General features: G+C 39.9%; 1 protein-coding gene across 1 annotated transcript; it reads left to right on the plus strand.

The window, feature by feature from the left end:
* Nucleotides 1-25,038, plus strand: CNOT9 (CCR4-NOT transcription complex subunit 9). Its single transcript, XM_012740243.3, has 8 exons — nucleotides 1-224; nucleotides 11,723-11,902; nucleotides 13,442-13,557; nucleotides 15,081-15,190; nucleotides 17,685-17,794; nucleotides 20,762-20,860; nucleotides 21,074-21,165; nucleotides 22,690-25,038. Exons 1-8 carry the CDS (start codon nucleotides 201-203, stop codon nucleotides 22,856-22,858), a joined length of 900 nt encoding a protein of 299 aa, XP_012595697.1. The 5' UTR covers nucleotides 1-200; the 3' UTR covers nucleotides 22,859-25,038.
* The last annotated feature ends 493 nt before the right edge of the window (nucleotides 25,039-25,531 follow it).

Here is a 25,531-nt window from a genome sequence, read left to right on the forward strand (position 1 = left end):
ACTAGGCCCAGAACCAGGAGGCGGGAAGAGGTTGTGTGGGAGGGGTCAGGGTTGAAAGGTCAGAGGGCTGTGAAGGGGGCGGAGCGAGCTGGAGGCGGATGGCGGCTGTGGCGGCTCAACATCTTTGGCGGCAGAGGCGCTGAAGCGGGGACGCGGGTCGGTCGTCCGGCGGAGGAAGGAGAGCGCCGGCGGCTCCCAACATGCACAGCCTGGCAACGGCTGCGGTGAGTGGCCGGGCCGCCCGGCCTAGACCCAGAACCTCTCCTCAGCCTCGCATTTCGGCCTTTCCTCCTAGTTCCCTGTGTCGGGCCCCGAGTCCGGCTCTTTCTGCCCTCAACCTGCGAGGTCCCGGCTCCTCTCCTCGGCACGCCTTGGCTGTGGTCGAGTCGGCCCCCACTTTTCTCGCCGGACCCTGCTCGCGGCCTCCCGCACCACACATCGCGTTCTTTTCATGGCTGGGGCCTGATCCTGCGCCCGGAGCGCCTTCCTTGCGGCCGGGGCAGCCATTCATTGATTCGTTGCGCTGACCGATAGTTTGAGGGCGCCAGTTGTGTGCTGGGCGCCGGCGGGGATGAGGGGAATTCCGTGGTCAATCTGGTGCGGTTCCTGCTCTCGGAACTCACCGCCTAGGCACATCGCAGCAGGAAGGAAATGGCTTTTTAGCTCAAACCTCTTGCTTTACGTATGGAAAACCTGAGACTTGGAGAAGTGCATAATTATTACATCTGACTTACGGTTCTCTGCGTTTAAAACCTTTGTTGTACATATCTTTTTACCAGTGTGATCTTTTAACAAGAAAGATGGTTCATGTGATTCACCTGTCTGAAGTAATTCTATAGCTTTCCACTGCATTTAGATAAAGTCTAGACTCCTTGCCATGGCCTGCAAGGCCCTGTATGATGTGGTCCTTACCCACCTTTACAACCTCATTTTATGTCTTTTGCTCCTTAAGCTTCAGCTACTCTGGCCGCCTGTCTAACCCTATACTCTCTCTTCTCCTCCAAGGTGCACTTTCTGGTCTCTATGCCTGGAATGAATGCTCTTCTTACCCTTCCCCCACCCTCCTTACACACAGGTACACACATAGCATATGAGTGTAACTGGTACCTCCTTGAACTTACTGTTTATCCAGATCAACCTTTCTTCAGGTCTATACCTAAATCTGCCTCATAGTGGCCTTTCCTGACCACCTATTCAAAGTAGTTCTGTAACTTCTAATTTTGTTAGAGTACCCCCTTTACTGCCCTGACTCCGATGTGTAATTATTGTATTCATTTACTTGTTTATTGTCTGTCTCCTTGAGGGCAGGGATGGGGGCAGGGATCATGAGGGTCCTTTTTTACATGGTTTCCCTATTGTCAGGACAGTTCGTGGTACAAGGTAAGTATTCAAATACTTTGCTGAATGAATGAATATAGATGAGGGAGGTGACCACTGACAGCACATAGCCATAATGGAAAAAGGGGATCCATTTGATTTGAGCAAACTTGTCTGAAGGCCAGTTCTACTTTTTCTGTTTCACCAAGAGGAAGTGATTTAAGGAAATTAATGTGCTGAAGTTTCATTATCAGGCAAAATGCCATAATTACTAAATAGAGTATTAAAAAATTGCCTTAACTTTAAATATAGAATGTGAAAAATTGAACCAAGTGTGACTAAGCTATAGAAAACTGCTTTTTTAGATTTTATCTCTATCCTGTTACTGTCATTTCCCAGGCTAGTGGTATCTCTGTCACTGTGTTTCTAAGTGTTTGTAACTATTCAAAGTGGAGAGGTACCTTTTATATCTCTCAATTAGGTGATGGTAATTCCCCTAGTTTTTTGTTTCTTTTCCCTTGTAATTTGGGAAGAAGCAAGTTGGAAGATGAGGTTGCTGTTAGAAGGGGAGGCAGGTTAAATAAGAGAAATTCTTCTAAGAGTGACTTGTCCATCTCTCAAAATCTCATTGTCATCTTCTGTAGGATTTGTACCTTTAATACAAAGCCACTCTTTTCCCTGTGCCTTCCCAAAGAACATACCTATTCCTTTTATTTTCATTTTCTCCCTAATGCATCTTTTGAACAACCATTAAAGCTATGGTACATTGCTTACAATAAGTATTCAGTGCATGTTTTTCTTCAATTAAATTTACAATGCATTGCATTCATTTAAATTTTTGAACTTTTAGATGCACTTTCACTTGTTAGGCTATTTGGACCACACAGCGGCTCTGACAAGTCACTTTGTACCACTCAGTCATTATGATACTCATCTAGTGAGGAGACTGAATCAAAAAATTGAACCTCCTCTTTCTCAATCCTTCATGTCCTCCATTGGACCAAACTGCCTATATTTTTTATTGTTTTGTTTTGTTTTCTTTTTTTTTTTATAGGAGTGGGAGGTTGTGGGGAGGGGTATTCATTTGCCTTGTTTGTTTTTGTTGAGACAGAGTCTCCCTCTGTTGTCCTGGGTAGAGTGCAGTGGCATCATTGTAGCTCATTGCAACATCCAACTCCTGGGCTACAGTTATCCTTCTACCTCAGCCTCCCAGGTAGCTGGGACCTACAGGGGCCTGCTGCAATGCCCGGCTGGGTTTTTTTCCCTTTTTTTTTTGATAGACATGGGTCTCACTCTTGCTCAGGCTAGTCTTAAACTACTGAGCTCCAGCAATTCCCCCACCTCTGCCTCCCAGAGTACTAGGATTATAGATAGGCATGAGCCTGTTTTGTTTTCTTTCTTTTCCCCATTTTTTATTTATATATAATCATAGGGTACCAGTGCAGTTTCGCTACTTTGCTATATTGCATTGTGGTGAAGTCAGAGTCTTCAGTGCATATATCACTGAAACAAAACATGTTGTACCCACCAAGCAACCTCCCATCATCCACTCCTCTCAAACTGACTTTATTATTCTGATCTAGGTAAAGGGAAAGTTATGATGTATATCACTCACTATAAATTGAGAATCAGAGTTAATGCATATAACAGTGTCCACAATAATTAAAGCCACTTGAGAAGATGTGGCCATCTTGAGAAGATGCTTACTTTCTGCTGAATAATGATAATGTGGATATGTGCCATTGTCCTTTTTTAAAATTGTAAGTAAATCATCACTTCAGCTAGGGAGATAGAAAGTACTATCAGGCTAGGCGCGGTGGCTCACGCCTGTAATCCTAGCACTCTGGGAGACTGAGGCAGGAGGATCGCTCAAGGTCAGGAGTTGAAAGCAGCCCGAGCAAGAGCGAGACCCTATCTCTACTAAAAAAAAAGAAAGAAATTAATTGGCCAACTAAAAATATAGAAAAAATTAGCCGGGCATGGTGGCACATGCCTGTAATCCCAGCTACTCGGGAGGCTGAGGCTGGAGGATTGCTTGAGCCCAGGAGTTTGAGGTTGCTGTGAGCTAGGCTGACACCACAGCACTCTAGCTTGGGCAACAGAGTGAAACTCTGTCTCAAAAAAAAGAAAGAAAAAGAAAGTACTATCAAAAGAGAATGTAAACTGGGCATGGTAGCCTATGCCTGTAGTCCGAGCAACTCAGGAGGCTGAGGTAGGAGGATATCTTGAGGCCAGGAGTTCTGGGCTACAGTGTACTATGATTGCCCATGTGAATAGCCATTGCACTTCAGCCTAGGCAGCATAGCCAACATAGCTAGACCTTGTCTCTTAAAAAAAAAAAAGAATGTGATCACAGGTGAATGCAGGATGTTATTCATTACAGGGAGAAATTGAGATAGTTTGGGAAATATCTTAAATTTTGGCTCTTTAGTAGTATTTTATCATAATAGAAATATGTATCGTAAGCTGTTGTCTTTTTTTGTTGTTGTTTTGAGACAGAGTCTAACTCTGTTGCCCCGGCTAGAATGCCATGGCATCAGCCTAGCTCACAGCAACCTCAGCCTCCTGGGCTCAAGCAATCCTCCTGCCTCAGCCTCCCAAGTAGCTGGGACTACAGGCATGCACCACCATGTCCAGCTAATTTCTTTGTATTTTTTTTAGTAGAGACAGGGTCTTGCTCTTGCTCAGGCTGGTCTCAAACTCCTGAGCTCAAAGGATCCTCCTGCCTCGGCCTCACAGAGTGCTAGGATTACAGGCATAAGCCACCGCGCCAGGCCAGCTCTTGTCATTCTTGATAGAATACATCCTAACATCTTCATTACTGCCAACATAGGATATATTAATAATTTCCATCTTTTTCTCCTTTAAATAGGGACAGAAATAATATACAGGATTATTCTAAAGATTAAATAAGAATAACAAAATGTTCAGTGGTTGGCTAGGTTCACTCACTAGTTAAATGATTTGTTCCCAGACTTCAGCCTTGAAAGTCTAATTCAGGGGTCCTCAAACTTTTTAAACAGGGGGCCAGTTCACTGTCCTTCAGACCATTGGAGGGCCGTTGGAGAGTGTGGCACACATTCCACACATGCGCACTGTGGGCCTGGACGAGTCGGCTGCTAAGCAGGACAGGCAGCGGTGGCAAAAACACCCAGCGGGCCAGATAAATGTCCTTGGTGTGCTGTGGCCTGAGGGCCATAGTTTGATGACCCCTGGAATTTCCGCCTCAATAAAGTAACAAATTACTTTGTGTGGACCTTGGATGTTGCTTCAAATTAATAGAACTACAGATCTTCACATGCTGTAAATTTTCTGTAATGGATGTTATGCTAGTGAAACAATCAAAGATGAGCCTTTGGCTGTGCACAGTGGCTCACGCCTGTAATCCTAGCACTCTGGGAGGCCGAGAAAGGAGGATCGCTTGAAGTCAGGAGTTTGAAACCAGCCTGAGCAAGAGCGAGACCCTGTCTCTACTATAAAGAGAAAGAAATTAATTGTCCAACTAATATATATACAAAAAATTAGCTGGGCGTGGTGGCGCATGCCTGTAGTCCCAGCTACTCGGGAGGCTGAGGCAGAAGGATTGCTTGAGCCCAGGAGTTTGAGGTTGCTGTGAGCTAGGCTGACGCCATGGCACTCACTCTAGCCTGGGCAACAAAGCAAGACTCTGTCTCAAAAAAAAAAAAAAGATGAGCCTTTGGAAGATGAATTTTTTAAATATTTCCCACTAATATTCACTGGCAATTCAAGCATCCCTAAACTCTTGTCTTTCACTAACTTTCCACCTAACCAGCAGCATCATTAATCATTTTATATCTTTTTATTGAAGTTGTGATGGACTCCCAGAAGCCTTCCTCTTTGGCAAGTAGAAAGAACACTGTATTCTAAAGGATCTAACTCAGTGTCTCTTCCCAAGTCTCCTGTTGAAGCTTTGGGCAAATTGCTTAACTTCTCTTTGCTTGTTCACTTCCATTTTTAAAAAGTTACTTAGAAAAAAAATTCTGTCACTTATTTTACAAAGTTATAAAGGTAATTCACCTAATTAAATATTGTCAGCACTATTTAGAAAGTGCATTTTCTTGGAATATCATCATATTGACATCCAAAGCCAGGTGTTGAGCCTCCTCCAGACTTAGGAAAATAATCTCCATTTCAATCTCATCACATTCTTTTCTTTATTCATTATCACATATTGGTAGGAAAACAAACCGCTATTCTGGGCCTTTATGTTTTAGGCCCTTTATGTTTAAGTTATATTGATAGTGAAACCATCAACATCAATTTTGTAATGTACTCAAAGAGGGAGAAATCTTTTTTTTTTTTTGCCATTTATGGATAAATGTGGATGTGTTTTAATTAAAATAATGTCTAAATGTCTTTCGACTTTTTACGTTAAGTGTTAAGATCTTTCAGTGATAGAAGACCCAACTGTCAGGACTCTGTGTTTGTGACACTTGGGGGTTAACCATTGGTAACTAACTTTGCTAAATGTCTTGCCTGTTTTAAGCTTTCTTGAAAGAAAAAAAAAAAGTGTTCCTTGAAATACATTGTCCATATATACAAGCCATTAAACAGAGAAGGGGAACAATTCCTAAATTTTGATAATATAAACATTTTTTAAACACATCTGTTAAAAGTAAAAGACTGATGACTTTAGCAAGTTACAATTAATAATATATAGTAATGTATAATAGAGCTTTTTTTCCTAATCTTGGAAATAATTGTTGAGGATGATTAATAATCTAAATCAGACTTTTCATAATGATTTTATATGTCCAGATATGTAATTGAACTAACTCTTTACCCAAATCTAGTTGCTAATGAGTTATGAGGGAATATTAAACTTAAGAAAGTTGTTAGATACTTAAGAAATAATTTCTTCAATTTAGAAGGTCACTGTGTGACCTTGAACATGCTACACCTCCATTAACCTGTTTCCTCTTAGAATTTAGAGAATAAGGTAATTCACAGTGCCTGGCACATAGTATACTCAATAAATGTTACCTCCTTTTAATAATTTCTAGAAAAGGCAGTCCTAATCTAATAGCAGAAAACATACATTGTTACCTAGGTCTGAATGTGGGGTTTGCTGAAAGGGGTATTAGAGAACTTTTGGTGGGTAATGGAAGTGATCTGTATCTTGTTTTGGTGGTGGTTACATGAGTATATAAATTTGTCAAAATTCATTGAAATGTACACTTAAAATAGGTGTATGTTTATTATATGCAAACTATACCTCAATAAAATTGATTTTTTTAGAGAGCTTCTTAGACTATTTTCTCACTGAAAAGCTAAAAACTAAATAGTTTTTAAGATTTTAGAGTTAAGATTGGTAATTATTTAGTATTGTTTCCTCTCTTTAAACAATGATAAAATGGAGGCTTGGAAAATTAAATAACTTGTCCTAGGTCATATAATTCTAAAAATGGGAAAATTAGATTTTGAAGCCACTTGGGGCCCCCAATGCAGTGTGCATGCCATTTATATATTTACTTGCAAATTGAGGTCTTTCCTATTCAGTTTTATAAACCACTTTCCTAATCCTGGGTCCATGGACACACTGCAGGGAGTCTATGAATTCCCTAAAAATATGTAAATTTTTGTGTTTTTGCAATTGTGTGTTTTTCAGAAGAAAAGATCCATAGTTTTCATTTGATTCTGAAAGGATCTGGGCCTCAAAAAATATTAATCTCTCCTATCATGATTAGTATCCTACTATTATTGTTAATGTTTTTAAATTAGGCAATCTCCAATTGGAAAGTCACAGGTGAGTTTGCTTATCTGCCACTGAGCAATATGTACTATTAGATTGAGTTCCAGATCAGCCACAGCCTCAGAAATATGGTGGTAAATTAAAAGTTAAGAGTTGTAGCATCTGAACTGCAAGATTTAAAGGTGATCTTTAGGGAGTGGGATGAAGAGAAAATGAGGCTAATAACCACTTGTGATCATTAAATGAAATCAGTTTTTAAAAAAAATACAACACAGTTCCTTCTCTTCTCTCACCCACCTTACCCTTCTTTTGCTTCCCACCCCACCTCCTTTTAGGAAGACTTTAATTTTCAAATTCTTCTGTTTTTCTGGAAAGTGTGCCAACATAACCCTTGGGGAATCAAAAAGAGAGTAAGATACATTTAGAGTTTTTATTACCATCAAGATCTAGTGAGATACTAGAGTTATACTGTGGTCTTTTATTTAGGGGGATGTCCAAAATAATTTGGCAATGTAAGTTAATATATAAATATACAACTGAAAGTGTAAAAAATTTTCCCTTTTCTTCTCTACAACAAATTCCTATATGTGTGTTATAAAATTGTTTGTTGTATGTGCATTTGTGTGTGAGAGTATATTGATGGCTCTTACTAGCTAAATTATGCCCCTATCTGAACCATAATGTGACATTGGGAAATATGTCAAACTATTTTACTGATTTTCCCATTAAATTCAGTACTTGAATTTACTTGTTCAAAGTGATCCTTGTTAAGTACTTTGTAATCTCAATAGATAGTAGATTTCTCTTAACATCAATGATAATGTTCATGGTGCTGAATATTCTTTCAGATTCTGTTGAACTCAGAGCAATAACATTTTAATTTTTGTCTGAGATTTTTATATATTTACTATATTGTCTAAGATCAAAGAAAATAGTTTATTAGAAAGTCATTTTAGATCAGATCTAATCTTTCAGGCAGATGAGAAGCAGTATTAGCAAAGCAGTTAAAAGTGTGGGCTCTGTTGCCAGACTGCCTGGGTTCAAATCCTGGCTTGCCATTTAAGTTTTAAATAACTTCTCTTTGCATTAGTTTACTCATCTATAAAAAGAGATATTTAGGACAGTGCATGGCAGAGTAAGCACTATGTTTTTAGCTCCCGTTTTTATTTAAGAAATAATTATAGGCCGGACGTGGTGGCTCACGCCTGTAATCCTAGCACTCTGGGAGGCCGAGGCGGGCGGATTGCTCGAGGTCAGGAGTTCGAAAGCAGCCCGAGCGAGACCCCGTCTCTACCAAAAATAGAAAGAAATTAATTGATCAACTAAAAATACATATACAAAAAATTAGCCGGGCATGGTGGCACATGTCTGTAGTCCCAGCTACTCAGGAGGCTGAGACAGGAGGATCGCTTAAGCCCAGGAGATTGAGGTTGCTGTGAGCTAGGCTGATGCCATGGCACTCACTCTAGCCTAGACAACAAAGTGAGACTCTGTCTCAAAAAAATAAATAAAATAAAATAAAATAATTGTATTCATCTCATGGCAGATCTTCAGCTGGTGTAACTAACTACTGCTGTTAAATTGGTGGTGAACTTCAACAAGGATGATGAAAAGGAGGATCTCTAGCCCAGATATTTATTTCCTGACACCAAACTGCCCTCCTATTGCTAGAATGGCTGCAGAACCCATAGCATCAAGCTAGTACCTGAGAGGGCCACATTACCACCCACTGGACATGCTTCTAGCTCCCTTAGAACCAAAGTCCAGGCAGGGCACAGTGGCTCACATCTGTAATCCTAGCACTTTGGAAGGCTGAGACAGGAGAATCACTTGAGCCCAGGACTTCAAGACCAGCCTGGGCAAAAGCAAGACCCCTGTTTCTACAAAAAAATTTTAAAAATTAACCACCGGGCCGGGCGCAGTGGCTCACGCCTGTAATCCTAGCACTCTGGGAGGCCGAGGTGGGCGGATTGCTCGAGGTCAGGAGTTCGAAACCAGCCTGAGCAAGAGCGAGACCCCGTCTCTACTATAAAGAGAAAGAAATTAATTGGCCAACTAATATATATAGAAAAAATTAGCCGGGCATGGTGGCACATGCCTATAGTCCCGGCTACTCGGGAGGCTGAGGCAGAAGGATTGCTTGAGCCCAGGGGTTTGAGGTTGCTGTGAGCTAGGCTGACACCACGGCACTCACTCTAGCCTGGGCAACAAAGCAAGACTGTCTCAAAAAAAAAAAAAAAAAAAATTGGCCAGCTATAGCGGCATGCACCTGTAGTCCCAGCTGAGGCAGAAGGATTGCTTGAGCCCAGGAGTTGGAGGCTGCAGTGAGCTATGATCTACTGCACTCAAGCCTGTGCAACAGAGCAAGACCCTGTCTCAAAAAGAAAACGAACCGAAGTCCAATGGAAGCTGCATTTCCCATAAGTAGCTTCACAAGGCAAAAACCATGGCCTTAGGAACCCAAGTAGACAGCAGGTATTGGCCGTCTAGAGTGCTTGCACCACTGCCAGGGGCACCATCTCCTTTGCTGGCATTAGGCCAACCACAGAAAGGGACTATATGGGGAATAAACCTAGTGTTTAGGAGTCATGGTATGCTAGATGGTGGCTTACCAGGACAGGATTGAGTATGAGGGTGCTGTATACAAGTCATATACTGGCTCTAGTTGATGGTGGTGTATGTATGACAAGATTTTGGAGAAGGTCAGCCAATCAGGATAGGTACTGTATTGCTAGAGCAGTGTCTGTGAGGCCTCCTTTAGTGACTGGATTGTGGGATCATCCAAGAGACTGTATATAGGCAGGAAACTTAAAGCTAAAAATCTTAGCCTGTATTTCCACTCAGCTTTTAAGATGATATAATATTCTAAATAAACACATACCCTATCTTCAGGTAGGAATTATATTTCCAAAAATAGTTTCTAAGATGAGGGCCTGTCTGTAGCAACATAAAAAGGGCAAGTGCTTGAACAATACTGCTTTTGCTTTTTTGGTGGGGATGGGAGTTGGAAGCTACCCTATTCCTTGTATCACACTGTTGCTTTAGGAGCCTATGATTCTTTGAGGTACATCACTGGTGGGAGTAACAGAACAGCTTTTAGCAGATTAATGTAAGGCACTTAAGGCTTATGCTGCCTTGTATTGCAGTCCATTTAGCAGAACACCTTGTGGTTCATTGTCGGGCAAGTGAAATCATAAATATCAAACTAAAAGCATATAATCAAGCTTCTATTTTTAAAGGGCCATTATTCAAGTTGGGTAGAGTAAATTTAAGTCCACCTCAAAGTCCATCTTGTACTTCATTCTGTTCTTCAACAAAGGCAGTTCTTTTTGTTCCTTGTCTTTCTATCTGTGCAATGGGTAGGTCATCATTCTGTCACACTAAAGTGTAGTGGGAACTTCTAAGTACTGTGAGAAGCTGTGTAATGTAGTTCAAAAAAGCGCTGGAATATGCAACTTCATACCTAGGTGAATTAAGCAAATTAATTCCTGTGAGCATTAGTGGTCTCGTTTACAAGTATATGTACCTCTTTTTCTGTTCACTGTTTTATTCCTCATGGCTTGGGGGGAATTACCTGAAAAAAAATATTGGGCATAGCGGTAGAAATTGTCATGAATTTGTTAGAAGTTGAGAGCTTACAGGTAGCAATTATAATCATTTTTCTAGTCTGCTCTCCTATTTTCCATGTAAGAATAATTAAGGTACTTAACAAAGGTCACAAAGCTATTTGATGATTATGGAGAATAATAGAAATGCTCAAATTTGGAGGGGAACATTATGATTCTTTACCATGATCATAAACGCATGTTCTATAAATTTATATAATTCCTACATGAGTAAGTAATGAATTGTTCTCAAAGAGAAGTATGTAGAGTATATATTAGAATCGTTAGGAGGAATCATTAGCTTTTCCAAATTATACAGGTTTTCTACTCCATCAAAGGGGATGTCAGAATTACAGGGGAGGGACCATTAATGAATGGGGAACATGTAACTTTTTTTCTCCCTTAAAAACTATTATAGATGTGGTAAAAAAAAAAAAAAAAAGTTTATGCTGAAGGTTTTAGTGCATGCATGCAATGAAAAGTAAGTCTCCCACATAGATCCCCAACTTTAGAGGTAACTACAGTTAACAGTTCCTTATCTGTCCTTCCAAAAATGTCATATGTAAATATATAAGAATATTAATGGAAGCAAATTATATGTTATATGTACTGTTCTGTACCTCTTTGTTGTTTTTTTATTTAGTATTATTATATAGAGAGTTACCTTTTTTAAAGGATTGCGAGATGCCTCCTTAGTACAGTAGGTAGCACATCAGTCTCATGGACTACATAGTATTCCATTATAAAGATGTGCCAATACATATTTAACCAGTCCCTTATCGATAGATATTTGTTAGTTTTCTGCCTTTAAAACTGCAACAGTAAACATCCTGGTATATCTTCAGTACTGCCCAAGCATACCTACAGGATAAATTTCTAAACATGGAGTTATCAAAGGGTATGTGTGCATTTTAGATTTTCATCAATGACTGCCAAAGAGGTTGAGTTAGTTTACATCAAATGTATGTATTTAGAAAAGCTCCCTTGGTATTTATGAAAAATTTGTTCCCTCTAAAGCCCTTTTACCAGAGTAAGACTTGGTTTGACTCTAATAAACTCATGTTTTCTGTCTTGTTTTCACCTGAAGCCTGTGCCTACTGCACTGGCTCAAGTGGATAGAGAAAAGATCTATCAGTGGATCAACGAGCTCTCCAGTCCTGAAACAAGGGAAAATGCTTTGTTGGAGCTAAGTAAGAAGCGAGAATCTGTTCCTGACCTTGCACCCATGCTGTGGCACTCATTCGGTACTATTGCAGCACTTTTACAGGTATGTATATATCCATGAGTGGCAGTTCAGTCCTGTTCATCACACTTAGTATCTCTTTACCTTTGCCCAAAAGATTTGAAAACTTTAGGTGGATGATTCTTTAAACATTAGCATTCAAAAGAATCTGTTTTAGAAAAGTTCAAGGTGTTTATTGAAATGCAGATTCCTAGATCCTACCCAAGAGATTCAATTAAGTCAGTCTGAGGTGAGCCCTATAAATCTGTATTTTGGCAAGCACTTTCCCCACCCCCAGGTGATGCTGGTGCAGATAGTGTAAGAACTACGCTTTGAGAAATACAGCTTTAGGAATACTACAAGATAATCTACATGATGGGGAAAGAAGGTAGAAAGTAAGCTATAAGGACTGCAAGGTATATTTTGGGGAAAGAAAATGTTTAAGGTATAACAGCTGTAAGATTAAAGAATAAATAGGTTGGGCATGGTGGCTCACACCTATAATCTTAGCACTTTAGATGAGGCCAAGGCAGGAGGATCATTTGAGGCCAGGAGTTCAAGACCAGCCTGAGTAACATAGCAAGACACCCATCTCTCCAAAAAACATAGAAAAATTAGCTGGGCATGGTATTGTGCACCTATAGTCTCAGCTACTCAGAAGGCTGAGGTGCAAGGATCACTTGAGCCCTGGAGTTTGGGGTTGCAGTGCACTATGATGGTACCATTGTACTGTAGACTAGGCAACAAAATGAGACCTTATCTCAAAAGAAGAAATAACTGAAATTTGGTTCAAACCAGAATGGTCATTGGTGGGAACAAAACTGATATGGTACAATCCCCAAATACCAAGATAGTAGAATGATCATCCTTTAAGGTATTGCCCACAATTCCTAATAATAAGATTACCTTTTCAAAGCTAAAGAAATTCACATTCCATCTCTACTGTGTATAGCCAAGAAACTGATTTTGTTATAAGAACATTTTTCTCTGTAAAAGTTCTACAATTAAATAGAATTATTTTTGACAAATTGTCACCTTTTGACAGAGAGTACGTATAGCCACTGTTGTTTATACATATCTCCACTCATAGACCCATGTTCTTACTGTCCCCATTTTGTAGTTGCTACCTAACCAAACTCAAACTTCTTTATGAGTCACTACGGTTGACATATTAACACTTTCTGGCTAGCGATTTCATAACTATAACTTAAAGCAAGATTCTGACAAAGGGAAGGATTATAAAAATATAAGGGTCCCTTTGGAGAAAGCATCAATAGCTACAGGATAGAAGAGGTGACACCAATAGCCTCCATAAAAAATCTTCCTAGAGACAAATGTAGAAATGTCTTAGCTAGTTGATCTCAGTCAAGTATGTTTGTGATGAAAGGATTAGGAGCATTGTTTATTTCTCTCTCTTTGATTCATTTCTTGCAAGATATGTGGGATTAAAAGGTTTCTGGCTTTTTTTTTTTTGGTTTAGTACCATAGAGATTCATTTTATGATTAGTTATCTATTATTCTACATCAATTATTATACATTAGTTATACATTATTATACATCTGGTACCGGTTTCCATTTTTTAGGAAATTGTAAATATTTATCCATCTATCAACCCACCCACCTTGACAGCACACCAGTCTAACAGAGTTTGCAATGCTCTGGCATTACTACAATGTGTGGCATCACATCCAGAAACCAGGTAAGTGCTTTGGGTTAGTGGGGAGGTTTTTATCGAATATGGTCCTAAACTTTTGCCAAATAATAAGAGGAAGGGCATGTAATAAGGCATGCTGTGTGTGGTGTGTATGTGTGTATCTATCTTCAGGACTCTTATTTACTTTTTACCCAATGAACTTTAAAGGAGCAGTGTTCACATCACAGCAAAGGTGTCAGGCATACAGCCACTTCTCCTTCCCAAATCTATAGTAGGCACTATGTCGTGTGTGAGGCATAGTATATGGCATATAATAGGAGTTCAGTAAATAGTTTTGCAGTACTCTTTCCCCCGAACCCAGATTTAAATTCAGAATTCTTTTTTTTTTTTTTTTTTTTTTTTTTTTTTTTTTTTTTTTTCTTATTTGCAAGCAAACGCAGGACTTATAAATTCAGAATTCTTAACATAGCATTCTGGACAGCCTCTGTAACAAATGGGAATTAGCATGTGACTTAAAACTTTTTTGCCATCCTGCCTTATCTGAAAAATTAAGAAAAGGGAAATCCTGTTCAGAAATCTGTTTTGTGGCTCTTATAGCCCTGAAAACACTTACTAGTCATTTTATTAAAGCCTTTCCTCTATTTGTCAAGTTTCCTTATGAAATACGAGTGCTAGGTTGACACTGATCTTACAGAGCTTTAGAGAAGTTACTAAGAAAATTATTTTCAAGCACTCAACAAAAATGTAAGAGTACTTTGAGTGTTAAAAAGCTCTCCTACAAGGTATAACTATAAATAATATAAAGTAATAGACTAATTTCTATATTAATTGTCTGATAGAGTAGCTGCAGATTGTACTGTTTTCAGAATGTTTACAGTATCTGAAATGTTCCAATAAAAAAGTAAAATGTGCATTTACACATAGCAGATAAACCTGATAATGGCTGCTTTATTTTGTTGTCTTCCTTCGTAAGGTTTTATTCGAATGCACCTGTGAAAATTATTGTTCAGTCATAAATTAGGTGAAAGAGGTAATCTAGGAAATCTCTTGGGCATGTAATAGGATTTTATGATCTATTTTTTTTTAATTCACCATTGGGTATTTTAAGATAATCAATTTTTAAGGTACTCAGTGCTGGTTGCAGGAAAAATCATGTGTTTTCTTAACCACCTTGACATAGACTAGGGTTTCTAACCTTGGCACCATTGAAATTTTGGGCTAGATAAGTCTTTGTAGTGGGAAGAGGAAGGTGGGAGGGGACTGTCTTGTGCATTGTAGGATATTTAATGGCATCTCTGGCTTCAGCCCACTGGATGCCAGTTGCACTCAATAACCCTCAGTCGTGACAACCAAAAATATCTCCAGACATTGCTACATGTCACTTGGGGAGGGAATCACCCCATTTGAGAATGATTGATCAAGACCTGTGACCGATAACATTCTTTCCTAAAGATTCCTTGCTTTGATAATGTTATAGTCCTTATGGAATTAACCACCTGGAAATTTGAACATTCAAGATCCTTAGAAATCAGCTCTGAGCTCTGAATGTGATTACCTTTTTCTTCCAGGTCAGCATTTCTCGCAGCACACATCCCACTTTTTTTGTACCCCTTTTTGCACACTGTCAGCAAAACACGTCCCTTTGAGTATCTTCGGCTCACCAGCCTTGGAGTTATTGGTAAGTTATTAGGATTGTTTTGCAAGCTTGGAATCCTCATTCATAATAATAGTCTAAGTTGGGTGTTTTGTCTTGCCTCTTGTAGCTTTTGTTCACCAGTGTTCATTTTTGTCTTTTTTTTTTTTTTGGAGACAGAGTCTCACTTTGTTGCCCAGGCTAGAGTGAGTGCTGTGGCGTCAGCCTAGCTCACAGCAACCTCAATCTCCTGGGCTCAAGCGATTCTTACTGCCTCAGCCTCCCAAGTAGCTGGGACTACAGGCATGCGCCACCATGCCCAGCTAATTTTTTTTTTTTGAGACAGAGTCTCACCTTATTGCCCAGGCTAGAGTGAGTGCTGTGGCGTCAGCGTCAGCCTAGCTCACAGCAACCTCAAATTCCTGGGCTCAAGCAATCCTCCTGCTTCAGCCTCCCGAGTATCTGGGACTACAGGCATGCGCCACCATGCCCGGCTAATTTTTTTCTATATATATTAGTTGGCCAATTAATTTCTTTCTATTTATAGTAGAGACGGGGACTTGCTCTTGTTCAGGCTGGTTTCGAACTCCTGAGCTCAAACGATCCACCCACCTCAGCCTCCCAGAGTGCTAGGATTACAGGCGTGAGCCACCACACCCGGCCATTTTACCTATATATATTTTTAGTTGGTCAGTTAATTTCTTTCTATTTTTAGTAGAGATGGGATCTCGCTCAGGTTGGTTTCGAACTCCCGACCTTGAGCAATCCACCCGCCTCGGCCTCCCAGAGTGCTAGGATTACGCCCGGCCTTCATTTTTGTCTTTGAAGTTGTCTCACTCAGTAATAAATGAGTATCAGGGGCCGGGCGCGGTGGCTCACGCCTGTAATCCTAGCTCTCTGGGAGGCCGAGGCGGGCGGATTGCTCGAGGTCGGGAGTTCAAAACCAGCCTGAGCAAGAGCGAAACCCCGTCTCTACTATAAATAGAAAGAAACTAATTGGCCAACTAATATATACAAAAAAAAATTAGCCGGGCATGGTGGCGCATGCCTGTAGTCCCAGCTACTTGGGAGGCTGAGACAGAAGGATCGCTTGAGCCCAGGAGTCTGAGGTTGCTGTGAGCTAGGCTGACGCCACGGCACTCACTCTAGCCTAGGCAACAAAGTGAGACTCTGTCTCAAAAAAAAAAAAAAAAAATGAGTATCAGGAACATGATGACACTTATCAAGCACCATTAATAAGGCCATGAGATCCTACATTTAGGATTAAATTCAGCATATATAGAGTAACATTTACTGGAATTATAAGGAGAGTGAAGAATAAGAACTTGATTCAAAGAGTATTATTATAGGAAGAGTTAGAATTTGGCCGGGCACAATGGCTTACACCTGTAATCTTAGTACTCTAGGAGACCTAGGCAGGTAGATTGTTTGAGCTCAGGAGTTCGAGACCAGCCTGAGCAAGAGTAAGACCCCGTCTCTACTAAAAATAGAAAGTAGCTGAACAAGTAAAAATATATAGAAAAAATTAGCTGGGCATGGTGGCACATGCCTGTAGTGCCAGCTACTCAAGAGGCTGAGGCAGTAGAATTGCTTGAGCCCAGGAATTTGAGGTTGCTGTTAGCTAGGCTGACTCCATGGCACTCTAGCCCAGGCAACAGAGCAACACTGTCTCAAAAAAAAGAGTTAGAATTTGGAATTTCTTTTCTTTTTTTCAAGAGATGAGGTCTCGCTATGGTGTGCAAGCTCATCTTGAACTCCTGGGCTCAAGAAATCCTCCCACCTCAGACTCTTGAGTAGCTGGGTAACTGGGATTATATACACACGGCACCGTCTCTTTTGTTTATTTTTCTTCTAAGCTATTCTCCCTTAACTAGTGAATTCTATCAGAAATTTAAGGAAGAAATACAATTCTATAAATCTTTTCTAGAACATGGAAAAAAGGGAATACTTCTCAACTCTGTGAGGCCAGTATTACTCTGATAATAAAACCAAAAACCTTCAAATAGCTTTCTCTGCTTAAAAAATAAAACAAAAAAACAAAGACTTTACAAGAAAAGAAAACCATAGGCTAGTATCCCTCATGAACATCGATGCAGAAATCCTTGACAAAGTGCTAACAAATCAAATCCAGCAATATTATATAAAAAGAATCATCGTAACCAAGTAGGGTTTATCCCAGGAATATAAGTCCGGGTCAGCTTCAACAATCTGTCAATGAGATTGACCACATCAATAGACTAAAGAAGAAAAATGATATGGTCATTCCTGTAGATGAATTCTTAAAAAGTCTTTGACAGAATTCAGCATCATTCATGTTAAAAACTCTCAGAAAACTAGGAATAGAGAACTTTCTCAACCTGATAACCCTACAGCTAAGATCATAGTTAATGATAAAGAATGGATTCTGATTCCCTTTGCATACAAATCAGTTTGTGTTCTATGTTATTTAAATTTCACAACTCACTGGAGAAACAATGCAAAGTTAATTTTAACTGGAAACCCTGACTAAAATAATTTTGTTTGTCCATATTTTCTTTAGGGGCCCTGGTGAAAACAGATGAGCAAGAGGTAATCAACTTTTTATTGACAACAGAAATTATCCCTTTATGTTTGCGCATTATGGAATCTGGAAGTGAACTTTCTAAAACGGTATGTGCCTTTTAACTTAGATACTTAGATTATACGTTGTGTTGGCTTTTTTTTTTTGGAGACAGAGTCTTACTCTGTCACCCTGAGTAGAGTGCAGTGGGATCATCATAGTTCACTGCAACTTCAGATTCCTGGGCTCAAGCTATCCTCCTGCCTCAACCTCCTGAATAGCGAGGACTACAGGTACATGGTGTGACACCCAGGTGATTTTCTATTTTTAGTAGAGATGGGGTCTCACTCTTGCTCAGGCAGGTCTTTAACTCGTGAGCTCAAGGGATCCTCCTGTCTCGGCCTCCTCAAGGTTTAGGATTTCTTTTTTTTTTTTTTTTTTTTTAAGAGACAGGAGCTTACTGTGTTGTCTAGGCTGGGGTACAGTGGTATTCACAGGCATGTTTGTAGCACACTATATCCTAAAACTTCTGTGCTCAAGCCATCCTCCCAACTCAACCTCCCATGTGGCTGGGATAAAGGCATGTGCCATCCCACCTGGCTATTTTTGAAATTTTTATTTTAGATATACAGTACATGCATGAAGTTAAAAAATTCAAATAGTATAAACAAGTATACAAATAAAAGTAAATCTCCTACCTCAGCCTCTCAATTATTCTCCTCAGTAATAACCCCTATTACCACTTACTTGCATCCTTCCAGAAATATTCTATATATATAGCAGTTTGATTTTATACTCAAATTTTTTTCTTAGTCTCTGCCTTCTCACATCTCATGTCTTTTCAGCTATTCTTTGAATATTGTCCTTTGGAATTCTTTTTTTTTAATGTTTTTAAAAGTATATGTTCTCTTCAATTTCTTTGAAGGTGTAGATAATTATTACTTGTTACTTCTTGAGGTATGTCTTCACAGAATTTCCTTGTGGAACATTTCTATTGAGGATTGCTATTTGCTCTTGGATATAAAGAGAGGTGATATGACCTGAGCTTTAAAATCAAGTTACTATATTTTCAAATACTTTTCCATCTAGTCTACCAGTCGAGGCTGGGGCAGGACGGGGCAATGTACCTCTGTCCTCAGTTTTCTACTTATATACATAAAGGATAATGCGGATCTATGTTTACGCTTTTATTTTCCCATTTCTTCCTTAATTTTAGTTCCTTTTGTTAATTTCAGTGGATTTCAGGGACATTGGAATGCATATAACTGTACTCTGTTATCTTTCATTAGTAGATGCCTTTGGATAGTTTTTTAAGTTGGCTTCTTATAGCTGCAGCAGAAAAAGACCTTTTTCTACTCTGGTGATATCTCTTTAATAAAGACAAAATTCTTCTGTTAGGAAAGCATGTGCCATAATTATTTTATTTTATTCTTTAAGTTATGCATTGCCTGAGTACCAGCAGAAGACTGAAATATAAGGTATATTTTTTTAAAAAGGGGTCTTAGCTGGGCACGTTGGCTCATACCTGTAATCTGAGCACTTTGGGAGGCCGAGGCAGGAGGATTGATTGCTAAGGCAAGGAGTTCAAGACCAACCTGGGCAGCATAGCAAGACCCCATCTCTACAAAAAATAGTTTAACACATTAGCTGGGCATGGTGGCATGTGCCTGTAGTCCTGGCTACTCAGGAGGCTGAGGGAGTATTGTTAGAGCCCAGGAGTTCAAGGCTGCAGTGAGCTATGGTTACATCGCTGCACTCTAGCCTGGGCAACAGAGTGAGACCATGTCTGTAAAAAGAAAGATCTCTCAAATTGCTATAAGCAATTTTTTTTATAATAAGTGTTCAAAATTCCAATAACATCACAGTATATTGGTAAGGTAATCTATGATTTAGATCTGTGATGATTGAATAGACAATAGGCAATATATGTTATTTAGTAAGTAATGCCCCTGATTCTGTGTAGATTGTAAAAAGGGATCTTGGTATTCTCAGGCATGATATTCCTATTTCATAAATTCTGATTACTGCATAATCAGCAGCATTTACTAAGTGCCTATTATGTGCCAGTTATTATTAATATTTTAAACACTGTATGTGCATTATTCCATCAGTTTCTCACAATTGTCATCTCCGTAGTACGGATGAGGAAATGAAGGCTTAGAGTGTTTAAGTAGTTTGCCCAAAGTCACATAGAAATGATGGAGCTGAGATTTGAACCCAAACAATCTATCTAACTATGCTCTGATCCACCATGCTAACAAGAATACCTATATAAGTATTAGTATTTTTATATATTATTTAGGAAAAAAATTTAGAAGAAAATAGCATATTCTACATGCTACTCAACAACACAAATTCAGGAATCTCTTCCTCCTACCATCTGTCTCTGCTCTCTCTGGAATAATAAGGGACTTAAAAACGCTACTTATGTTCTGAGTCTTTCCTAGGGAAATCACCATTTTCGTAAATACTGCTATATAGATGGTAATTCAAATGTTTTAGCTTATTCTGGCTCTTACAGTGAGTTTGTAACAAGATACTGTAAGACTTCATTGTTCTCGTCCAAATATCTTACCTACTAGGTCATATTTCATATCCCATACCAGGAGATTATGTTTTCCTCCAACTATTTCCTTGCTTACATTTCAACAGTGAAGAAAGGAAACAATATATCTCATTTTGGAAATATTAAAGCAAATGCATGGGATCAGCAGTTATACTTAGCATGTAGTAGATGTCCAATAACTAAGAAAACCTCTGAGTTTTTAAGAATTTGATAATTAACCCAGAACTTACTCTTTTATGTAAAATGAGAATAATAATGGTACCTACCTCAGATTTATTGTAAAAATAAGATGAAGCATGTGAAGCCTTTAGGAAAAATTCTGGCACATAGTAATGTTCAGTATGGTAATTTTTTTATACTATGTTTATATGGTAGAGTAAGTTGTGTATAATACACAAGGATCTCTGCTTGCTCAATTTTCTGATTAAAAGTCATGCCAGGGCAAATGAGTAGGCAATTGGAAAACGAGCCTGAGCAACTTTTTGAACTCCTTAGTTTTGTTTTACTGCAGGTTGCAACATTCATCCTTCAGAAGATCCTCTTAGATGATACTGGTTTGGCTTATATATGTCAGACATATGAGCGTTTCTCCCATGTTGCCATGATCTTGGTAAGTTCCTTCATCTACCCTCTTTGCAATACTTCTGATCATACAATTTAGTCCCTTTGCAGTTGGCACTGAGCAACTTCAGTCTTCTAACTAGAAGTAATAATTTTTGAACCTTGTATAATGATTCTTGGACAATCTGCTCTGGTGTCAATTAGAATTATTTTGTGTTTCGTGTGTTTTTTCTAACCCCTCCCCCTGTTTGGGGGGAAACAGGGTAAGATGGTCCTGCAGCTATCCAAAGAGCCTTCTGCCCGTCTGCTGAAGCATGTAGTGAGATGTTACCTTCGACTTTCAGATAATCCCAGGTAAACATTTACAGGATTTGTAGGACTTTAGGGAAATACTCTTCCAAATAGCTTCCCCATCTTGTGGCATAGCTCCTATATCACAGGGACTATATTTAGTTCGTCTAAGACAGAACGTAAATTTCTTTTAAAATCTGAAGTCCTGAATTTAAAAATCCATCAGAGTTGTATCTTTGCACTATAACTCTTTATCCTAGTCTGAAATTCCAAAGAGTCTGCACAATTCCAAGGGGAGCCTTATGATACATTACTCCTGTGGTTTGAGCTTTCTGTTGCTACTACGAAGTGGTCAGAAAGAGAAGTATACTTTCAAAGATCTCTTAGAAAGAACACAGCCCAGAGGGCTCTTGAATTATATTTCCATTTCTCTCCTTGATTCCTGTAAGGTTCTTGAGCTAATTATTTTATCTCCCTATGTTCACAATTTTTCTGTCAGAAATCATACATTGTAGATATGATGCATTTTAGAAATGTTTGACCTTTTGCTTTATAAATCCATAATTCATACCGAAAGCCACTTGCTTAGATTCTGCTAAACCACATAATGGAGTGATTTCTGTGTTCTTAGGAATGAGGATAATTTGATATAATGTGAACTCAGTCTTCTGCCACTGAGTTTATTCAAGCCGTATCTATTTCTTTGACCATTCTGTCCTGTTCTTCAGTGGTTCCTGTTTTCACCAAAGATTAAAATTGTGTTTATTTAAAATTCTACTTGTACAAAGTAAACTAGTCTGAGTATAAAAGCTATAACTTTGTTTAATATAGTCGTGTAAATAATCCTATAAATAGTTAACATTTACCTTTTGTAGGTTTTCAGATTTGACTTTCTACTGGTCATCTTTTAAAAGAAAATGAAACATTTAAAAGTTCATATAAGGCTAGGCCTGTAATCCTAGCACTCTGGGAGGCTGAGGCGGGCAGATCCTTTGAGCTCAGGAGTTCAAGACCAGCCTGAGCAAGAGCAAGACCCCGTTTTACTAAAAAAAAAAAAATTTCATCTGATAATGCTGTTACCATACTTTTGCTTTTACCCCTCATCTCTTATTAAGGTTTCTAACTACAAAACTAAAGCAATTTCTGTAAAGGTACAAACTGATAAGTTAGTATAGAATTAAAATTCATGAATTTATCATATTATAAATGGAGTCATATCCCATTAATATACTGGTTTTTAAAATATTATTAATTCATATATTTCTAACATGAGTATTTTGACAGCATTTACTGTAAAAGCAGTTTGAAGTTAAACTGCCATGCCATTCTATTCCAGTTTGCTTTTTCATGAAATTCTGCAGTGGGTCATCATTCTGAAAATGTTTGCAGACTGTAGCTTCTGAAGATCTCTGAGCCTGTGCCTAACATAAGCTTTAGAGGACTTTAATAGCTTCCTAATGTAAATTGACAGAGCCATAGATTCCTAGCATTCTGTATATTTATATCTAAGAAAGGGGCCCTTCCCTGTCCACAGAATGTGAGTTTATTTGTTGGTCTCCCTGGTTTGTTTGTTTGTTTCTGATGTAGGGCACGTGAAGCACTCAGGCAGTGCCTCCCTGACCAGCTGAAGGATACAACCTTCGCCCAGGTGCTAAAAGATGACACCACCACGAAGCGCTGGCTTGCACAACTGGTGAAGAACCTGCAAGAGGGCCAGGTCACCGATCCCCGGGGTATCCCTCTGCCCCCTCAGTGATCTTCCCCTACCCCTCCCATTGCTCCCCATAGTTGGGGAAGGGAGGAGGAACCTCTGAGGAAAAACAGCTCAGGTTTCATCGCCGATGGAATAGACAACCTCAATGCCGAACTGCGCTGGAGAAAGGGGCAAGGTACCCCTGCTGAGGTGTATGGGCTGCCATCTCAGGCTGCCTGAGGACCTGGGCTCCCTCTGCTACTCCCAGGAAATGGGCCTCTGTCACAGCAATCTGCCACCACAGCCCCAGGAGGGTGTCAACACCAGCAAATGCTGTATTTGCAGCATGCCCAAGATGACCCTTCTCCCCCACCTCTACGTAGCCACTGGCAGAGAGGGGAGACAGTGGTGATAGCAGCAGCACTCTAGGCATGGTGAACGCCTGGGACCAAGCCTTGTGGCATTTTTTTATTTTGCCTTCCTGGAAGACTCAAAATGTGTCTCTTCATTCTCTCTCTCAGTATTTGTTTACTTTGCTTTTTGGTTTTTAATCTCAGAGAGAGGTGTGTTTAGTGGGCACAAGCTGTAATGTTCAGCAAAACTTTGTCAATTGGCACTGTTTACAGGTCTGTTAGCTGCATAAGCTCAATAAAAAGTTGGTCTGGGCATTACATCCCCTCTGGCAGGCCAATAGCTACATCGAGCTGTTGGGAGGAATGGGAGGCAGGGGAAAGATGTAAAGCCAAAGGACACCCACCGCCTGTTTCCCTTCCTTCTCCATTCTCCTCTCCCATTCTTCTACTCTCAGTCCTGAATGCCACAAGGACCTTAACCTTGTTTCTGGCTTTAGCTGCTAGCTTTTCCAAATCTCCGTACTTTCCCTTTCTTTTACTTTTCTCCTATTAAACTTAAAACAGACGTCTTAATTCATCAAACTATACTGAAAGGGTATTGGGGGGTGAGGGGCAATGGTGGACCTCACCTTCAGTCCATGTCTTCAAAGATACCTCTGGATGACTCTTTGAAAGGGGGGTGCCTGGGATTAAGGTGACAGGCTACTTGATCCAATCCTTTTTTTAGTGTGAATTTCAGCAGCTCCATCTGTCTTCATGATTGTACTTGAAGCAGTATTAGCTGAATGAGTTAATTTTATTCAGATTTAAGATGGAGGGCTGGACTCTGCTCACTCAGTCTTTTGTTGTTTTTTGTTTTGGGGGGGTTCTTTGTTGTTTTTTGTTTTGTTTTTGACAAATTTTCTTTTGGTCTATAGGAATTATTACAGGGTTGCCAGTAAAATATTTTTCACTTGTTCATGTTGTGTCAGAGACTTCCCCTTCTCAGGAGCTCTAGATGGTTCTGTTCACAATCCACAGGCTTGAATCTGTAACCTAGTATAAACTGCCTTGCTTTCCCCCAATTCTTCCCTGCTACCACCTATTCCCTTTCTCTCATCCCCACCTCCAGTCAAAGATGGGCTTGGTAATCCACCTCTAGAGAGGGACCGAGTCTTTTCTGTCCACATCTCACACATTTGAGGTATATCTGAACAATTTGGGGAGGGTCTGTAAGGGGCAGGCTCAGAAACCTTTGCAGAGGCAGTTTTGCCAACACAAGGGCTCTTCCAAGCCGACTTTCACAAAGAGAGCCGGCCTTGTCAGTTGGCTTCTGTCTCTTTAAAGCCAAGAAAGTAGTATTGAGTAGCCTAGATGTAGGAAGGGTAGGATAAGCACTTATTCCTCTGCCTTCTAAGATGAAGAGAACCAGGCCAGCTTCTTGGTAATGTCAAGCCTGAAGAGGAGAGGTCTTGGAGAAAGCAGAGAACAGCATGGACTGGATAGATGTCTTAACTCCCTTCAGCCCATAGTCTATTATCTGGAGAGTCCAGCTAGGGTAACCCTGACTTTTGACAACCGCCTTCCTGCTGAGCCAAAGTTTTCTCATTCCCCCTCCCCTGGGGAAGCAGCTGAGGCCCAGGGCCTTGCTCCCTGGGTAATTCTCTTCTTTCCATCTTTTGGTGCATTGGCCATGTTACTGTGCCAATAGTGTCTTAATTCTTGTCTCATCTATTCTCAGCTGGCCTTGGAACCCACATAGGAGCTGGTGGGGGAGGGATGGAATGGGTATTATTCCTTGTAGTTGATCCTGATGTGTGTATTACATAAAGAGACCCCTCCCCTAATTTTGTGTTTTCCTTCCCTCCAACAGGATTAAAATAAAACATGCTTCTGTTTTTGTAAAAATAATTTTACTTTAAACTGGAGATTTATTCTGTCAATGTAGGGCTAACTAGGCACTTTGGTCAAGTGATCCTTTCTATGCCTGCCTCTACCCTCTGTCCACTTACACACACTACCCTGCCAGAAGGATGGTTGTGGCACTTTCATGGACATGTTTTTTGAGAAAATCCAGCTGGTGTACAGAAGCTGTTCAGGAGGCTGGGATGGTGCCCCTTGCTTGATAAAGTGTCTCTTGCTTGGATGGAACCTCACTCCTAGCTATAGTGGTCAGAGCTTAGTGCCAGTGTCGGAGAAACTTCCATAAATGAAGAGGTAATACTTGAAACGTTTTATCATGAACTTTTAATTTTCATCTCCTCTGGAGTTCAGGACTTGGAACACATCTTCATAGTTGTTTCTATGCCTGACAGTGGGACATAGCCAACTCCTGCTTCTAGCTGCTTTTTTCAAGGGCTTTAGAAGGCCTATGACTGTTTCCATGGTGGAGCAGGGCGAGAGA

Source organism: Microcebus murinus, chromosome 8 (genome assembly GCF_040939455.1).
Source record: "Microcebus murinus isolate Inina chromosome 8, M.murinus_Inina_mat1.0, whole genome shotgun sequence".
Classification (NCBI taxonomy): domain Eukaryota; kingdom Metazoa; phylum Chordata; class Mammalia; order Primates; family Cheirogaleidae; genus Microcebus; species Microcebus murinus.